This window comes from Glandiceps talaboti, chromosome 15 (assembly GCF_964340395.1).
Source record: "Glandiceps talaboti chromosome 15, keGlaTala1.1, whole genome shotgun sequence".
In the NCBI taxonomy this organism is placed as follows: domain Eukaryota; kingdom Metazoa; phylum Hemichordata; class Enteropneusta; family Spengelidae; genus Glandiceps; species Glandiceps talaboti.
This window is the reverse complement of record NC_135563.1, coordinates 352,050-371,738: the sequence shown is the minus strand read 5'-3', so window position 1 is coordinate 371,738 and position 19,689 is coordinate 352,050. Positions and strand designations below refer to the sequence as shown.

At 36.6% G+C, this 19,689-nt stretch overlaps 1 protein-coding gene across 7 annotated transcripts in view; it reads right to left on the bottom strand.

Moving 5' to 3' along the window:
- Positions 1-19,689, bottom strand: part of LOC144446976 (uncharacterized) — a 334,721-nt gene that overhangs the window by 309,998 nt on the left and 5,034 nt on the right. For all 7 annotated transcript variants that reach the window (XM_078136846.1, XM_078136848.1, XM_078136850.1 and 4 more), the window contains exon 2: positions 3,243-4,023. In XM_078136846.1, the coding sequence (XP_077992972.1) occupies positions 3,243-3,890 (648 nt within the window). In that variant the 5' untranslated portion in view covers positions 3,891-4,023. The remainder of the gene's footprint in view (positions 1-3,242; positions 4,024-19,689) is intronic.

Here is a 19,689-nt window from a genome sequence, read left to right as displayed (position 1 = left end):
TCAGTGACTTCCATCCAATGATTTCTTTTATAGAATAGTGGTGACTAGTGACTTCCATCCAATGATTTCTTGTATAGAATAGTGATGACTAGTGACTTCCATCCAATGATTTCTTGTATAGAATAGTGGCGATAAGTGACTTCCATCCAATAATATCTTTTGTGGTGATTAGTGACTTCCATCCTATCATTTATTTCATAAAGCAGTGGTTTGACTTTTTCTATGAACCAAAAGTTTACCAATGATTTCTAAAATTTACTACAAATTTTTGGACCCAATCAGTAAATTTACTAAGAATTTTCAAAAGCCAGATGAAACCAAGAACACTGTGCTATTATCTGCTTTAGGGTAGAATGAATAATCACCTCGTTTGCATATCAATGGCACGCAGATATGCAATAAATTGCACAGCAGTGCAAATACCACCAGTATGTGCACACAACAGTGCAAGTAATCTGTGGTATGCAATGTAGTAATCACACTTTCTTTCTCAAAGATTCTCCAATCTTTTTCTACACTAGTCTCTACCCCTCCCTGTCTTACTCCACCTCTCCGCCTCGACCTCTGCCTTCCCCACCCTCTCCCACTCTCTCTTTAAAAGATAACTGCTTAGTTAGAGAGCTGTACAGACATGCTTCAATGAGTTTGGTGTGATGGTAGAATTCCCTGAAGACCAATTTGGTGTGATGGTAGAATTCCCTGAAGACCAATTATTTGTCAAGGTGTGACTCATTTCAATACAATAAAATAACAATAACTATTGATCAAAACATATTGAATTTTATTTGCAGTAAGTGAATACTTAACTTTTAGAGTTCCATGATAAAGTCTACACAAATGTTTTCTATAATAGCACATTCAAGGGTTCCCTCTATTGGGGCTTTGATAAATCTACTATGTGTGTACAAACTAGAATAAACATTTCTTGAGTGACTTTCCATAATACAATGGAACATGCTAATTCTCTCCAATGACACTCACAGGCATGTAAGTATTCATGTACATGTATGTGGCTAGGCACATTAGAAGGCAGGTTGCTGTGCGGTAGTGGGTGGGTAGTGGTGGATAGGGAGAGAAGTCGCTTGTAGTGTGGCTAAAATTTGAAATCAATGTCTATATTCCCTGTAGTATTGTGTGGATCATTGATAAGTTTAACTATAGTCTTCAAGTCCCAGTATTGTTGAATGCAAACATCTTCTTGTTGAATGTCCGCGGTGGGATGTGCATGCAGCCATCAACTTTTCAAGAGACTGTGGAGGGGTTTGTTGTGTATCGGGCATCCTGGTGTCGGCACCAAACACAATGTAGGATAAGTAGCTACTCAGAGTCATACTTTATTGACATATCACAAAACTCCTACAGATCACACAGAATTAAAGGTATGCTAGTCCATGCTAACAATAGGTGTTCATTTGCTGAATGACTATCCAGTTGCCTATCAAACCCTGTTACTATCTTTGCGATATACGCGATCATTTGGCTGTTGGTATGGGCGTAACATAACCCCTCCATCATTAACCAACTTTCCTGATATACACTAGAGTTGAGGAACAAGGGTGACAAAACACACACCTAGCCTATGTAACATAAATGTTCATTTTTGTTGTAGGATAGTTCAGCAAAATAAATGTAAGTACATGTATATAGTACACTGTATCAGATTTATATGTTGAAAACAGCCTTTTATTTCACTATTCAATTACGGTATATGCAATATACATTATTTACATTATCTAGGGAGAACGTTTGTGACGATGAACTAAACAGAAACGGCTGTAAATTGTGGCAGCCATTAATCAAACATATTAAAAAAGTAGTAATGTGATAATCAATATTATCATTTCATAAATATAAGCTATATATTAGCAGGATTAAGTGCACAATAATAGTATTGTTGGAAAAACCTTTCTCATTTTCCCCAAAATAGAAATGCATTTAAAAGGGCTCATTGATTTGATGTAATCTTAGAAAAGCTAGTGATTGTAAGAAGAAAATATTATTTAATTGCACGTAGATAAGCTGCTAGCTTCTCACCAGAATGTCAAGAAAAGTCTTCCCTCAAGGCTAAACTTTTTTTTATTCATTGCAACAAATGTACCTTAACTCCCTTGTTGGTCTCATTTTTGGCTAGACTATTGCTTTTGAATTTGGTGAAAAGAAATACTCAGAAACATTATAGAGCAATTACAATAAAATGGACATCAGCATATAAATGAAACTATTATAGATTTATGATAGCACCCCTACTTTTCTGAAAAGATCTATTTATTAACAACCTGGAACATGAGTTTAACAAGTCATTCAGAATGACATAGTCCCCGCTATGATTGGGTTTTAAGGAACTGACAAATTATGTTATCATTTTCTTGATATCACTACTCTGATCACGCAACAACACTTGTGAACCTAAATCAAACAGACTTAGATATGTTGTGTCTGCTCGTTGGGCATGGAACATGCCTACTCATGTTGTGTCTCCTCGTTGGCCATGGGACATGCCTACTCTTCAAGATGATGTCATGGAATAAAACCATTCAACAATAAAGGATGGGTTGGGTATGGGATGGGGGGGGGGGGGGGGGGAAGACCTGTTCAAGCATGTCTGAGTTATGGCTTTGGTCATGAAAAATTCGCAAACAAAATGGCTGCCAGGCAGTCATATTGGATCACATCGCGACAACAATGAATATGCACATGAACGTCATAGAACACTGTGCTAATACCAACTTTGAATGAGATCTGTTTAAGCATGTCTGAGTTATGGTTTTGGACATGAAAACTGTGCCAAGAAAATGGCTGCCAGGCACCCATATCGGATTATATCACAACGAAAATGGATATGCACATGCATTTCATAGCACACTGTGCTAATACCAAATTTGAATGAGATCCGTTCAAGCATGTCTGAGTTATGGCTTTGGACAGGGAAAATTCACAAACAAAATGGCTGCTAGGCGGCCATATTGGATCGTATCATGAAACAAATTAACATGCATATGTATGCCATAGTATGTTGCCCCTGTACCAAGTTTGAAAAAAATCGGTCCAGGCATCTCCAAGAAACGACTCCGGACTGATGGAACCCAATCCTTAAGTCCCCGTCTGACTAAAAAAATAGTTATATATGGTGAGGTTTAACATACCATGACTCACTAAAAATTGCATAGCTTAAGAAAAACTAGTTTGAAACGTAAGAAGTGGCATATACAATGACATGCAAGTAATACATTACTAAGACTTACCAGTCGACAAATATCTCTCCTGGCATCTTTCTTCAATTGTTCAACTTCCATTTGATGTTTTTCATATTTCCATTTCATTTCGGCAGCTCTACGTCGATCCGCTTCACTTATATCACTGAGCATTATTTCAACTTTTTTCTTTCCATCTCTAAGATCACTGATCTCTTGCAACAAACGATTTCTCTCCATTTCAAATTTTTTCCTTGCTTCATCTTGAGCATCAGCAGCAACTCTATTCCTTGTCTTCATTAGGAATTCTTCTTTTGTTTTATGTAATTCAGACTGCATCTTTCCTAAAGCATCATCTTTCTGTCGTACAAGTTTCTTGACCTCTATTTCAAACTGTCTTGTCAATGTGTCTTTCTGGGCAAGTAATTCGTTACTTTTTTCTTGGTGCAATTTTTGCTTCAAATCAGATATTGCCATAATAGCTTGTTGTTGTTGTTGTTCTCTTGCTGTCCGAATATCTTTGACTCTCTCTCTCTTCAATTTCTTAAACTTGTTACGTTCTTGCTCCATGTCTGATTTCAACCTTGCAATATGTTTCCTCATTTCATCATTTGCCTTTTTTAGGCTCTGTATTTGAAAATCTGGTGAAGTGGCCATCAGTCGGCTTTCAGAAGTGCTGTTATCCACACGTTTAGTCATCTTAAATGTTAGAAAAATAATCCTTTACTTTCTTTGTGTTAAAACTTTAATTAAATAGGGGCGCTCTTTTAGTTGACTACTTTATTCATCTTCTCCTTTGGCAGTGATCTGGAGTTTAAGGCCTATTTCTCACCTGTAATAGATAGGAGAAAGTGACTATTGAAAATTGGAAATTAATACACAATAGGCATTTTTGGTTTGCAAACATAAAACTTGTCTATTGTGCAGTTATACATGTATCTAGACTCCCTCCGATTTCAGGCATTTATTGGTTTTCAATCATACATGTAGGTCTGCACAACAGATATATTTATTGAGATATAAAATACATGCATGCATTCTAGTTTCAGAGATTGAAATATAATGTTTATGATCCATAACTCATCAGTTGAGGTTTTGACTAAAAATGCCATGCATATACATTTGTAAATTTATGTGTGACAGGCAACGTTGTTTTCTTCACATTGATATGACATGTACATGAAGATTCATAGACACAACACACTTTCAATGCGACAACATGTTGACCCCTGTACTAAGTTTGAAACAAGTCATTGAAAAAGACATACTCCTCGATATGATTGGGTTTTAAGGAACTGGCAGTTTATGTTGTCATTTTCAAATCTGGCTAATGTTGTTTGGCCTCATACATTTTTGTATGGTTGTTTTTGATATCACTATTCTGTTCAAGCATGTCTGAGTTATGGCTTTGGACATGAAAACTGTGCCAACAAAATGGCTGCCAGGCAACCATATTGGATCATATCATGACAACAATGAATATGCACATGTATGTCATAGAACACTGTCCTAATACCAATTTTGAATGAGATCTGTTCAAGCATGTCTGAGTTATGGCTTTGGATAGGGAAAATTCGCAAACAAAATGGCTGCTAGGCGGCCATATTGGATCGTATCATGAAACAAATTGACGTGCCTATGTATGCCATTGTATGTTGCCCCTGTTATAAGTTTGGAAAAAATCAGTCCAAGCATTATTCTTGCTGCTAGACGTTCGGGCTTTCTTTCTATACGATAAGCGAACGAAGTTCGCAGTGAGGGCTTGCCCGGACAGTCTAGCAAATGTCATTTTCAGACCGGACATTCCATTGAGATTAGTGGGTTGGGCCATGTATGCATATATATACTTTAATATATTCAATCTCTGCATGCAGGTGTTGACAAACACATTTATGTCATTACTATGTCTTATCAGTTTATGGTAATTGTGTTTGATGAGTGTGTAGACGTTGTCATTCACACTTTTAGTTAACACATTGGTGGTTATTTTTACAGCCCCCTCCTTAAGATGAATATGCATGAAAAATTAGCTATTGTCCTCTGTTTGTGCTTGTCGCTAATACGGTTCTCTGATTGGCAGTTATTTATATCCTGATGACATTTGCTAGACCTTGGATGTTCCATCCTCGATAGCGATGGTCGGTCGTGTGTCGTATTCTTTCGGAAGAACATCCGAGGTCTAGCAGATAGACTATCCAAGTATCTCCAAGAAATGGCTCTGGACAGATGGGCGGATGGAACCCAATCCAGAAGTCCTCGTCTCGGACTTTGTCCGGCGGGAACTAATTAGACAGGCTGTCCCTAGTGAAAATAATTTTACAAAGATATATCCACTAATTATCACGTCAACATTGTAAATATCGTTCAAAACTTTATAAACTATCCGCTAATCCCTAGTGAAAATAATTTTACAAGGATATATCCGCTAATTATCGTGTCTAAATATCGTTCAAAACTTTATAAACTATCCGCTAATTAGACAGGCCGTCTCTGGTTAAAATTTTTTTACAAGGATATATCCGCTAATTATTGCGTCTACATTGTAATAATAAATATCGTTCTAAACTTTAGAAACTTTAGAAACTATCAGCTAATTAGACAGGCCATCCTTAGTGAAAATAAATTTACAAGAATATATTTCCACTAATTAAACAGGCAGTCTCTAGTGAAAATAATTTTACAAGGATATATCCGCTAATTATCGCGTGGAAACAGGTGTGCATACATGTATCCCATCTCACATATCCCGGGTATGTAGAGGATCATGAAAGCCGAGTGCAGTCGAGGATGGAAATCTTTCCAGGTATTTGAATAACATTCTTGACAACTAACTTTTACTGCGACTTGAAAAAATCACAGATGTAGAGCTAAATTTCTTGTATAAATCATGAAATTGTAAGACTACCCTTACGGAAGGCATTCAGTTTAAATCTGGTTAGATACAACTAATCGTTTCCCACGATATCACAATAGCTAATGAGACACTAATATGCTCCCCACATCACAATGTTTGGAGGAAAGGTGTTTTGTCCACAGCCACGGTGTTACCGTAATCTTCTTAGAAGTGCCAGTATCTCTGGTGGTGCACCTAACTACTTGTCAATAGAGTAACAAAATTATAATATTGTGGAAGAAAGCTTTGTAACGATAAAACCTGTGTTTCATTTTGATTGTCGTTGTACTTTTAATTGGAGGCTTAGGTATATGGATTAAAGATTTCAAAAAATTAGCGCATTCTAAAAGAACGTCCCTAAATGTATAAATTAGCCAAGGTTATATAGTATAACCAGGAAATTAATATTAAATGCCATACAATCAGAAATATGTCCACGATAAACAAGTCCCTGGCCGAGTAAAAATTTTTTACTGAGTATATATCGGATATTAATGATAATCAGCACATTTTAAATATCCTTCTAAGTTTATAAATTAGCTGAGGTTGTGTGGTAGAACCAGGAAATTAATATCAATTGCCATACAATCAGAAATATGTACATGATGTACCAGTCCTTTGTACATTAGACCCCGTGTACAAAACAATTAAATTTTCGTTGTTATCATGTAAAAAATATTAACATTTTATGATTACCGTAAACGCAGGCTGTTGAACTGAAATAAGAACTTATCAAAATTGACTGGTCATACGTCTTTTACGAAATGTACATATTGGACCATAGACCCTCCACCAACGTGGAGGGTCTACTAGTATGTTGGTGGAGGGTCTATGATTGGACAGACTATCATTCAGTGATCTGAACAAGGAGGTGATAATCTTTGTGTTTATATAACAATTAAAGCTACCAACATTTCAATTGTTACACTTATGGAAAAGTAATCGTACAACACTGTTCCGCCATTGAATTCATTGTACAGTATCGAGTACAACAATGACAATATCAAACAACTGGAGCATCCCTCAAGCGACCTATAATTATGAATGTCAGCCCAGTGTAACTTCATCTCCAGTGCAATTGCAGGAAACGCTGCAACAGAACAGTCAGAGGAAAGTGAATGTGGCAAGGGAGTGATCAGTTTTTACGGCCGGGGGTGGGCCGGTGACTTTTTGTTCTTGTTGTACTTAAAAATAGTGACCCCCCCCCCTGCAATTCATTCACAAAACAATCCAACCCCCCCCCCCCTCTAACAAATAAAAAAACACAATGACCCCCCCCCCCCCATCTGTTGACAAGAAACAATCTTTTTGTTCTTGCAAAAGACACTCTATTCGCAAAGCATAATACCGCACACTGCACAGTTAATTTTACATGTTACATTTTCAGTAATTTTAAGTGTATCTGGTAAATTGCTATCCCAAATCCATTGCTTCACATGTATAAAGCTCTTTAGATAGGAACCCTATGAAAAGTACGATTGTCTGTTTACGGACGTACAAAATATTCATGGTTTAGTAACCAAAAGTTCTAGGATATCTCTTAGATAAAGTGAACTATTAATATTTATTAATTCAGCTAATTATCAAGTACAATATTATAAATGGAGTTAATATACTTGTCAAACCATGTGCGTAACTGTCACGCATAATGATGTACTTGCATCATATAATGAATTGTTTACATCATATAAAGATATGTTCACATCATATATAATCAATATATTGTTTTCTTTAGACTTAACACAACTGCAGCTTTCCATACATGTACACGTTTGCACTCCTCAAGGCACTTGTTTGTCCTGTTCATAATTGTTCAGTTTAATCATGGCACTGACTCAAAACTCCCCCCCCCCCCCATTCATTGACCACGCTGATAATTTTCAAAGGTTTTGAATAATGAAATGTGATAAATGTCATTGGTTTCAAAATAGAAATCAAAAAATGTCATAAAAATGTTTTCTGTACTACAGCAGTTTCTAAACTAGATTACTAATTCAATTCACTTACTACTGGCTATGTTGTCCAGTATATTGCTGGCAACATGATAGCCTTGAAAATAAATACACTCTAATACCAAGGAAATGTAACATTATGATCTGCTGACAAAATTTTACTCTCAGTATACAGTCACTCAATGTGGATACTAGATATTCCAGAGGAGATGTAAAATCTAATTTTCCTCATAACTTTGCACCATGTCAGTACTATAGAAGTTCTGGCTACAGTAAATAGCCCTTTACTAGATCATCATCAAACAAGTCTGTGTTTATAACTTTGTTTATCAGTCATTATCATAATATATATTCTCTGAGAATCCAATTAATATTGTGTTCACCTTGGAATATATTTCTTTCTTGGTAGTTTATGGTGTAAAGCAATAGCAAGACAAAAGGGGGTTTCACATGTAGCCTGGTAACATGTATTAAACTTGGTTATGGTCACAGGTATCAGAGAAGAAGTGAAACACAAACACAGAAAAGTTATTTTTGATAAGACATGTAGTTCGTACTATAGCTATGCCAAGTAACAGTTCAATAGTTTGTACATGTATGATAAATCAACATATTAGGGGTGAGATCAGTAGGTAAACAAGCGACCTATCGGTCAGAATAGCTCCGCTGTTTTTTTTTTAATTTAATTTTTTATTTTGGTGACATGTAGAAGTAGTTCAGGTCTTCAGCTCTTCACTATGCAGTTTTGTTTTAGCGATGCAATAAAGTGGTTAGTGGTTTCATATGATGTCTCACTATAAAACACATTTTACACAGAAGTTGGTAATGTATTGTACTTTTATACCATAGTCACCATTTTATAACAAAAATCTACTGTTATGAAAAATTGCACAAAATGTCAGAAAAAAATGACTGGGAAATGCACACAAGAAAAAGAAAAAAAGAGGATTTTGAGGTTGGCTATAAATAATTCCAGTGTCTTACAGCTGTAACCCTGGAAAATTTTAATGATGAATGAAATAAACTAGGGATCTAAAATAATTTTGAGGCAATTTGAATTTCAATTTTCTAACAAATTTACAAAGTCGACAACATTCAACTTGTACTAGTTGTGGTAGATATATATAGGGAAGAAATGTATTAATCGCCATCTTAGTTTCCGTACGGCGACAATCTCAAGTACCCGGAAGAGAGTCATTCTCAACCATACGTTACAGTGGTAACACTCGTTCATGTTCGGTTACCTTTCACAAAGAAAACACAACGAAATGGTTGAAATGATCTTTTTTTTAATTTCTTTTCATCACAACAACAAAATTTGCGTGATCAAAAGTGTTGTAAACTAAACCAGAAAGAATTATCGGACTGGCTAAACTTCCCGATGAACTGGAAGGTCCTACTACTTCCAAGCATGGAAGTATAACCCACTCCAAGTAAGCCTCGATAGTACGTATAGTACGTGAGAAAATCGTCTCAAACTAGCGATACAACTTTCAAAATATAACTTGACATGTCTTCATTTGTTAGAGTTATACAATTCATCAAGACGGGTTTTCACTCGAAAACAACAATTCTGTGAATAATGACACTCTGAACGCAGCGATTTCTCGGACGATGTTACCACTGTAACGTATGGCTGACAACGACTTGCTTCCGGGTTAGTCCCTCGTGCATACGGGTGGATTGTCGGCGATTAATACATACATGTACATCGTCTGATATTTTAATTCACAGTGTTTCTTGTGACTGGCGCCTGTCAGCAGACTCTGTCATTTTTTTCATCATTCCATTGTATTTAAACCTTGTACTTGACATTTCGCAATATTTATAATTCTCAACAAAATACCTCAACATGCCTCACTTCGCTCGTACTCAAAGCAGCCCCGCGCGTAGTCCTGCTTGCATACGGAGGAATTCGGGACTCGATTCTGACAATTGTCCCTCCCCCTCCGGTGTTTAGAGTAAAGTCAGTAATACAGACTTGTGCACCCGAGGACTACCCCGCGCGGTATGATCACTGACACTGATGAGAGAGAACCTTTTCGGATTTACATGTAAAACGGGGAAAGATACGCAAAACATAATGCAAAGTCTGACGCCAAATTAAAGTTGTAATTATTTTAATTATTTTTACTTGCCAAATATTTGCATTTTGGAAAGGCAAGACACGTTCATGTCGTTTAACTTTACATGTGAACTGTCGGCCATATTTAAACTTCGACCGCATGCCTGGCATGCCCTTCCTTACGCAAGTTGTCTGAATTCTGGTTCACTGTCATTCCAAATTGCACGACAATATAGAATTAACCACAAGTTACATGTTATCTGAAAACATCACACTTTTATAGTGGGTCTGAAGTGTGATTTTAGTGAGTACCAAGAACGTCCTGTGTTGATACTCAAGATACTTGCTGTGGAAAATCGCTCGGTCGAATGAGGTCACCTTTAGCTTCTGGTCGAATCAGGATAGAGTATGCAAATGAGGATGTTGCTGACTGGCTGATTATGTAGAAGGGTGCAGAATTGGATTTGAAGTTTACAACCCTGTTTCGAACAAACGCTTGTCATTTGGGCGACCAATGCGTAGAATTATGACTATAGCACATATTACATTGCTTGTTTGACGTCAATAGTGTCTTTTGAAATGTGGCAGTTTACTTAAAGTCTCGTCGACTGATTTCCAATATGGCGTCGGTCATTATGCTCATTAACATATTCATTTTTTTTTCAAATTACAAAAAAAAAATCATAAAAAATAAAAATGAGGATGTGCTGACTTGAAATTAACAAATCTGAGTAAGCTACCCCCTGCGCATCAACACGCCAAATATCAAAGCAATCTAATAAGAGGTTTTCAAGGAGTTGATGAAAATGACATTTTATGAAAAAAAATCATAAAAAATTGAAAATGGCACAGATCAACTTGGCATGAACAAATCTGAATAGCCTCCCCCAAGGGAACATGCACACCAAATATCGAAGAATTCCGACTGTCACTTTCGGCGTAGATAGTAAAAATATAAAAGTTTGACGGACACCTATGATTCACTCTACTCTCTATACCTCAATACCCACCTATACCTAAAGCTACGCTTTCAGCTTTCGCTGACAGCGGAGCTAAAAAAGCCAATTCTTTTAGTAAGGCCTCAGAACCCCTTCCTCACCCCTTCTAACTAAATTGGTAAAATTGTTGCAGACAGCACAATCAATTTCAAATCAGTATGTAGTATCATGTCGTGCTATGAATACAAAGCCAGTATGTAGTGAGGAAAAAATAGCTTTTTTATTGGCACAATAATGTATTTTAGGGCCATGCATGCATAACAAATTGTTTTCCCATTTTTCAATCTGACATTTTTAGAAATGTTTGTATTGGGGTACAAAACAGATTTCATTATAAAAGACCTCCTCTCACCCTACCCCTCACTAAAAGAATTTAGTTTTTACCCTACATTGAACTAATGATCTCAACCATAAATCAATTTGGAACTTCTAATTGAGATGATCGTAGTTATCATACATTATATGTACAAAAATGTATAGGAACTAGACTAACTATATACATGGACATTGAATATCCAATATCTAGACACAAGCTGGGTCAGGCACTTGCAGTCACAGTGTTTGCCACATATTATTTCAAAGTGTCCTAAATTGGTTATGTTTGTACACAATTCAACATGTTCAGGTCAATGGAGGAACAGATTTTAGAGCCAGTAAATCTTAAGGTATTTCATTTCTTATGTTGTACATGTACAGCTACACATGCAAGTTTTTGTACCACAAGATGACACAATGCAACTTATGGTGTACAATAGCGAGAAGTAAATTTTCTAACAAATAACTGTTGCTTAAAGGTGGCCATGGTGCAGCGTTGTGACGCCGTACCATATGTATTGGATGTATCAAGAGACAGAGTTTATGTTATATTTGAATGTATATTTATAGCTATTTGTTTATGGTTTATTTTATGCACATACAATTTTTGTTTAATAGCTTGCACAGCACCCACAAGCGGCAGCATAGCGGCTCAATGACTAGTACGCATGCAAGTTCTATGTACGATGTGCAATCTCCACGCCAAGGGCGCTATCTATGATATCATTGTGAGGCAGCCGGTCACAATCTACCCAGCTGTGCGAGCTTAGGGGCTTTGGCCTAGTTATGATATTAAATGTATGGACATTGAAGTACAGGAGCATGGCTCATGATTTTGTTTAGGGGCGACATCGAAATCAAAAGCATCGTAATTACGCGTCGTAACGAGTAAAGACGAGTAGCTACTAGTAGTTACGATGTACTACGGTGAATATTCATAAGTCTCAACGCATATTCATGAACTTTAGGTTGTAGACAATAAAAAGTAAACACCTATTGTCCGTTATTCATGAGCCCAAACTACGACCATTTACGTGTAGTCTTCATCGCGAAAAATAACGAAACAAAAAGATTTTCTTCCCTGTGCAAATCAGTTTCACGCTCACTTATTTCAATGTTATTCATTCGATGCCTTTATGGCATTCGTACAGTCGGCTAGTCAACTAAGTGTTTCAGATATATTCAGATGTTTACCTAATATGTCTTGCCTAAAAATACCTAGAAGAAGAATTTTTATTCGAAACGTCGGATTTTACATCTATTTATTCGGACTGCCTCACAAGTTCCTTGTGCACTTCTCGGCTAGTCAACAAACATGTCGACCATTTTCGTCTGGCTGGTGAACGGTGCATTGATCGTGTTAGATTCGAGTCGCAGGATTCGTCAGTCGAATTCGAACATTGTCCACAAAAACAAATTAAAAACTAAAGCTTGTCTCACATTAATATATAGTTTGATTTGATTGATTTAGAAGTCACCTAAAAACGTTTTGTTTCTTCAAAATTTTGAGGAAAAACGTCATTTATATAACGAAATTTCGGGCTACAAATAACTGAATACGTTCATCACTTGCGTCTCTATGTTTATATACCGACATCATGCATCACGCCACGTGTTGCCGAACATTGCGATTTCTCAACTCAACCCCATCATTTAGGAATGTTACTGTACTGAGAAACATAAAAAATTAGTTGTTGTTTTAGAATATATAAAACAAATCCCGTTATTCGATGATATAAAAGTCAAAACTGCACTTCCGCAACCCGGAAATTCAACAGCATTTCTTGGCCCTACCATGGCCACCAAACGTGAGCTTGTAAGTTGTACTGTTAGTTTGTCGACCGTACAAAAAACAAAAAGAAAGTCTAACCGCGATTGATGCTTTGAGAGTCACACAATTGTACGATAATCTTCCTCAAAGATTTAACCCAGGACCGTTACAATATTACGTCCATGTGTCCATCACAATAAATTTCGAATACATACCGTCATGTTCGTGAAAAGATTTACTGAATATTGAAACTTTGATTTCGTGCGTATCTTATTGTTTGTTTTTTTAATGAATATCGCCCATGAACTTGCACTCATAAAAACATGTACAGTACTAGTTTCATCAGCACATTACTGGCTGGAGTACGTGGTTTTCTTTGACGATCGAAAATTATGACAAACTACGATCAACTACGATAGAAGACGATGTCATCATTGGAAACACGGAAGGTGAGAATCACTATGTATTGTGTGTTAGCGATAAAAAATTACGCGTATCTACGCTCAAAGACGTCTTTACGGGAAACAAAGAAAAGTGAGCTGATTATCTATTGTCAGTTATTCATGAACTTGAACAACTCATTATCTCCTGTTTCGCGTAGTACATCGTAACTACTAGTAGCTACTCGTCTTTACTCGTTACGACGCGTAATTACGATGTGTTTGATTTCGATGTCGTCCCTTAGTTGAAAACAAGGTGACCCCCCCCCCTTTATTCACCTCGTAAAAATGATGAAACCCCCCCCCCTTCTTTGAGTCCCAAATTGAGGTGCCCCCCCCCCCCCCACCCCTCTGATTTACCGGCCCACCCCCGGCCATAAAAACTGATCGCTCCCTAAGCCTCAAAGGACGGTCTGTCTTATTAGTGGATATTTTATAAAGTTTAGAACGATATTTAGATGCGCTAATTAGCAGATATGTCCTTGCAAAACTTTTGGAACCAGTCGATGGTCCGTCTAATCCGCGGATAGCTTATACAGTTTATAAACTTTCGAACGATATTTAGACACGATAATTAGCGGATAGTTTATAAAGTTTATAAAGTTTAGAACTATATCTAGACGCAATAATTAGCGGATAAATCCTTGCAAAACTTTTGTAACCAGCTGATCGTCCATCTAATTAATGGACAGTTTATAAAGTTTAAAAAGATTTTTAGATGCGCTAATTAGCGGATATATCCTTGTAAAACTTATGTAACCAGGGACGGCCTGGCCCGTCTAATTAGCGGATAGTTTATAAAGTTTAAAACGATAATCATATTTAGATGCGCTGATTAGTAGATATATCCTTGTAAAACCTTTGTAACCAGCCGACGGTCCATCTAATTAGCAGATAGTTTATACAGTTTAGAAAGTTTAGAACGAGAAATTTAGAAGATAATTAGCTCGATAATTAGCGTGTAATGTATAACGTTTAGAACGATATTTTGATGCGATAAGGCTTCTAAAGTTTGGAACGATATTTATAAAGTTTAGATTTAGATTTAGACACTTTTAATTTAGCTTTCTAAACTTCTCGCTAAACTTTCTAAACTGGCTAAAACACAATCCCACACCTTAATGTTCTAAAGAGGGGATTGGTTGGATCATAAACTGTTACATTGTACCGTTTAAAAGAAACGGTAAAGAACATCAACGTTGTCTTTTAGGTTCACTTACATATACACATACACACACTCTTGGACTAATAACATATTGGATCGTATCACGATGAAAATGGATATGCACATGTATGTCATAGAATACTGTCCTAATACCAACTTTGAATGAGATCTGTTCAAGCATGTCTGAGTTATGGCTTTAGACAGGGAAAATTTGCAAACAAAATGGCTGCTACGCGGCCATATTGGATCGTATCATGAAACAAATTGACGTGCATATGTATGCCATTGTATGTTGCCCCTGTACCAAGTTTGAAAAAAATCGGTCCAGGCATCTCCAAGAAACGGCTGTGGACGGACGGACGGACGGACGAACAGACGGAACCCAATCCATAAGTCCCCGTCCCGGACTTCGTCTGGCGGGGACTAATCACATACATTTGTATCTTAAAATGTAATATAGATGTCAGCTAATTGTTCATTGTAACTTTATCTTGTTAGTTTCGCTTTACTTGACCTTTTGCCACTTTGTTATATTTAGATCTGTATTGCTTCCCGGCCATCAGAAAATTTGACTGAAAGTATGGGAGTTCTTGATCGAAACATATTCAGTCGTAAAATCCTCAGGTTTCTGACAATTTCCAATATTTGTTACAAGGAAGACTGCAGTCCAAGAACATTTGATAAGCTACATGTATTACATCTGATGCCTTTTATACGTGACACGCCCGATCATTGTCCAGTTTGCACCACATGGTGTGCCTCGCCTCCTGTACATGTACCGTACGTCTAGCTTGTCTCTCAGTGTCATATTTTGCTTCCTCTCTCCAGTTTTCTCAGATGTTTTAAGAATTTGAAAATAATCAGTGTGTGATCGTCAAAATTTCTTTCCACTGAAGTTTAGAAAACATTTAGTTCTACTCTACGTAAACGTCGTGTTGTTGCATCATGCATCATGAGACGCCACATTGACCTCATACTTCGCTTCGCGCTTCCTTCAACGTCCGTATGAAACTAGTTCGAAGGCTTTTGCTAGCGATAATGTGGCCAGTCTTGCGTAATCGTCAAATGTTTTCCAAATATTATGAATTAATTTTCTTTTTTTTATACTTTGGGTATTTTAGTTGCTAATAGAACTTCTGGGCAACTCATACGCACACAAATGAAGTTGTGATTTTACTAAGGAATGTAGCAACCCAGAACATATGTAGATAAAACTGAGGAAGAAAGAAACATTTTGGTTTCATTGTACATTGTAATGTCATTCTATTTTAGTAACAATGTATCATTTTCACATACCGTTGGCACATGTGAGCTTGATTTTAGGCAAAATATCAGGCTAATAGAATGCATACAGACCCTATTGTTCATTTGTATTGTTTGCATTTGGTATTTGGCATTTCGCACATTGTATATTTGCACCATTCACACTGTCTTATCATGCTTTGTGTAACTTGTAAGCCTAATTCAAATAATTGATAACTGGGCCAACGGTTTTTACTAGACAAATTTGGAACAAATTTTGCATCAGTTTGATGGTAAACCTGCTATATTGACTACCAAACTTAGTTAACGCCAGTTATTTCTACTCATGTTGCATCACTATATATTTACAAACAACTATATGAAATATGAGAGCCATGCGAAACTTTTTCAGTACAAAATGGGATGAAGAGATGAGGGCCTTAAAGTCAGTGCTCCTTATAGCAGTTTGTGTGGTGTTTTTGAATTTCCCGCATATGCATACATTACCCATAATCCCCTTAGGGGATATAGGGGACATATGCCTTTAAGTCGTTCACACACACACACACACACACACACACATACACATGCTGTGTGATGCCTATAGCACTACTGAACTCAGTTCAGTTGTGCTAAACTGCTGCCGCTGGCTCATTTATAATAAAATTTAGTACATAATGTTTGGGGTAATGGCTCGACCTGATTAGTTTTTAAAAGATCTGTTCATGTTAATTCGGGAAATTTGCACACCAATGAAATCAACTAATTAAGCAATATCTTAAGACTGCATACTTCAATTTCAATATAATTTAGTATATTCCTTAAACATAACAACATACATCTGTTCTATAAAATTTCTTGATGTACCTTACAGCATTACTGAATAATTTGCATAATTAATTATTTTTGGTAATTAGGCTATATCTTACGACTACATACTTAAATTTCAATACAATTCAGTACATACATTAACCATAACAAATTGCATATGTCCTATATATAAAGTTAGTTGATGTACCTTACACAGTGTTAACGAATAATTTGCATAATTAATGAGTTTCGGTAATTAGGCTATATCTTAAGGCTGCATACTCCAATTTCAATACAATTTAGTACATGTTAAAAATTACATCGTACATGTTCTATAAAAGTTGTTGAAAGATTTAGTGAATAATTTGCATAATTAATAATTTTAGGTAATTAGGCTATATCTTAAGACTGCATACTTCAATTTCAATATAATTTACTTCATACATTTGTACATTAAACATAACAAACTTTATAAGCCCTATAAAGTTGTTGATGTACCTTACAGTGTTAATAACTAATTTACATGATTAATGATTTTCGGTAATTAAAATATATCATAAGAATGCATACTTTCAATATTATTCAGTACATACCTTTACCATAACAGTGTTCGATCTCGGCCACGCCATTGCACAATTTGCGCTAAAAAAATCTGATTGGCCACTATTTCTAAAGTCTGTGCGCCTTTTCAGGTGCAACAATTTGGAGTCCGAATACACAATATGTATACAACATTGACAGGTCACAAGCTTTTCGAAACTCGTCGTAATATACCTCAACCGAAAATTAATTACCCATCCCTCTTTGTAACTTCACATGTATCTATACAAATGCATATAAACGATGTAACTGCAAAGGTAGTCGGGTAATCAGGGCTGAGGTTAGTCTACATCTCAGGTCAGTGTATGCAAATCACATGCTTTTCATTTTCAAAATGGACGCTCACAGTCAGTAAGTACTAGCGTTGAGGGCCGCAATGGCGAAACGCCAGCGGTTGCTCTCTGACTTTTTACATGTACCAAAGCCAGCTGAAGGTGAAACAGTTTCAGCCGATGCAGCCCCGACAGTCGAGGCATTAGCATGCCGGGACGAAATGGGAGGGAAGACAGTTGGGTCAATGTCTACTCGTCATCCCAAAGTAGGTTGGCAATGGCATTTTAAACATTGCTTACTCGACATTGTCCCACTTTTATCTCGCAAATCGATTCACAGTAAAAAAAAGTTAGTCCATCCAGAGTACAAGAAATTTTGTGCTTAGATGGACAACAAGAAATTTTGTGCTTAGGTATTTGATAATCTGGTGAAAATCAGAAGTTGATGTTTGCATTTTGAAAACTTTTCCTAAACAAATGTTACGGCAAATATCCAATTCCCTGTGAGACAGATCATTTTAAATATTGGTATATTTCCTTTTAAATGTTTTGCCGCATGTAACGTAGAGTTAAGAGATAAACTCACAGAGTAGTAAATCGATGAAGAGGCTTTCTTGGTAGAATTAAACAATGTAGTGTTTTTATTTTCAGTTTAGTTTCAGTTGTAATAGAATATTTGCAATCTGTTTCCAATTATTTATAGTGGCAATGTAATTATTAGACCGTCGACAGTCACTCGCGGCTTTTTTTCCTACGTCTTATCTAAACTCCGATCCGGCGCAACACTACTATAATCGCATACTGATATCGAGGGCAGAAGGCCCGAGCGACTGTTGTCCCTTGCTGCACCCTCATGCGATAACAATAGGGACATTTTTATTGTAGACTATTTGACATTTAGGTGATAGTTCATAAAGCTTGTCAATCAAAATGAACATGGTGTAGTCACCAAGCAAGTCAATACATGTATATCGAGACGCATTGGAGAAACTTGGATAGTCACACTTGAAAGACATTCAGAGAAGAATTATAGATGCCTATGTCTCTGGGAAAGATGTTTTCGTTAGTGTACTGACAGGAAGTGGCAAGTCCATAGCCTATGAAGCCTTGGCTATGAAGTCGCTCCGATCGTTCTCGATACAGTTAACAACGTCTGCAACACCATTGTCCTAGTAGTATCCCCATTGATACAATGATAGCGCTATTATAATCCTGTATATAAACTGCGAAGGCCCTTTTATTTGTGGTAATTTTGCTAAACAATAGGGAAGTGGTAACAACTTAGCGATAGCTCCTGCTAAACTGCAGTTATGCACATGTTCAGACCATTGACATATCTACCTACTAATGTGACCAAGTCATTGTGAATATATGACGTATGCAGGGGTCGAAATAATGGCCTTTTACTTGCCCCGGGCAAGTGATTTTAATGCTTGGGTAAGTTGTTTTGAAAAGTACTTGTCCCAAGGGGCAAGGAGAATTTCTTATGATTATTGATCAGGGATATTTTTTGCCTGTGTTCATGCTGTACTTATCAGACACTGCACATGTCTGATAGGATTTTGGATACATTGTATAACCATGGTGCCAACAAGTCTGGAAAATTATAACATTGTAGCAATATTGAGAAGATGTCTTTCTTGACTGATCACTTTTCGAAACAATCTGGACCAGCTGTACTTGATGTACTTTGTTTACTCTATCAAGAAAACATACCTGGAATGACCAGTGAATCATTGAATATTGTTCATGAACAGTAAATTACAGCATGATTTTTCAGGTTTTGGGTGTTTGAATCAACTGCAAATTTTACAACAGTCATTTTATTTGGAAATACTACTAGGAAAATATAAGCAAATCATACTGGGAGAAAAATAGTTGGTGTGGATGAGGAAGGAAAGAAAATATATTGACATGGTGGAAAAGGAAATACTTAGAAAGATTTTACATCAGTGTTGAAATAAATGTTAATTTT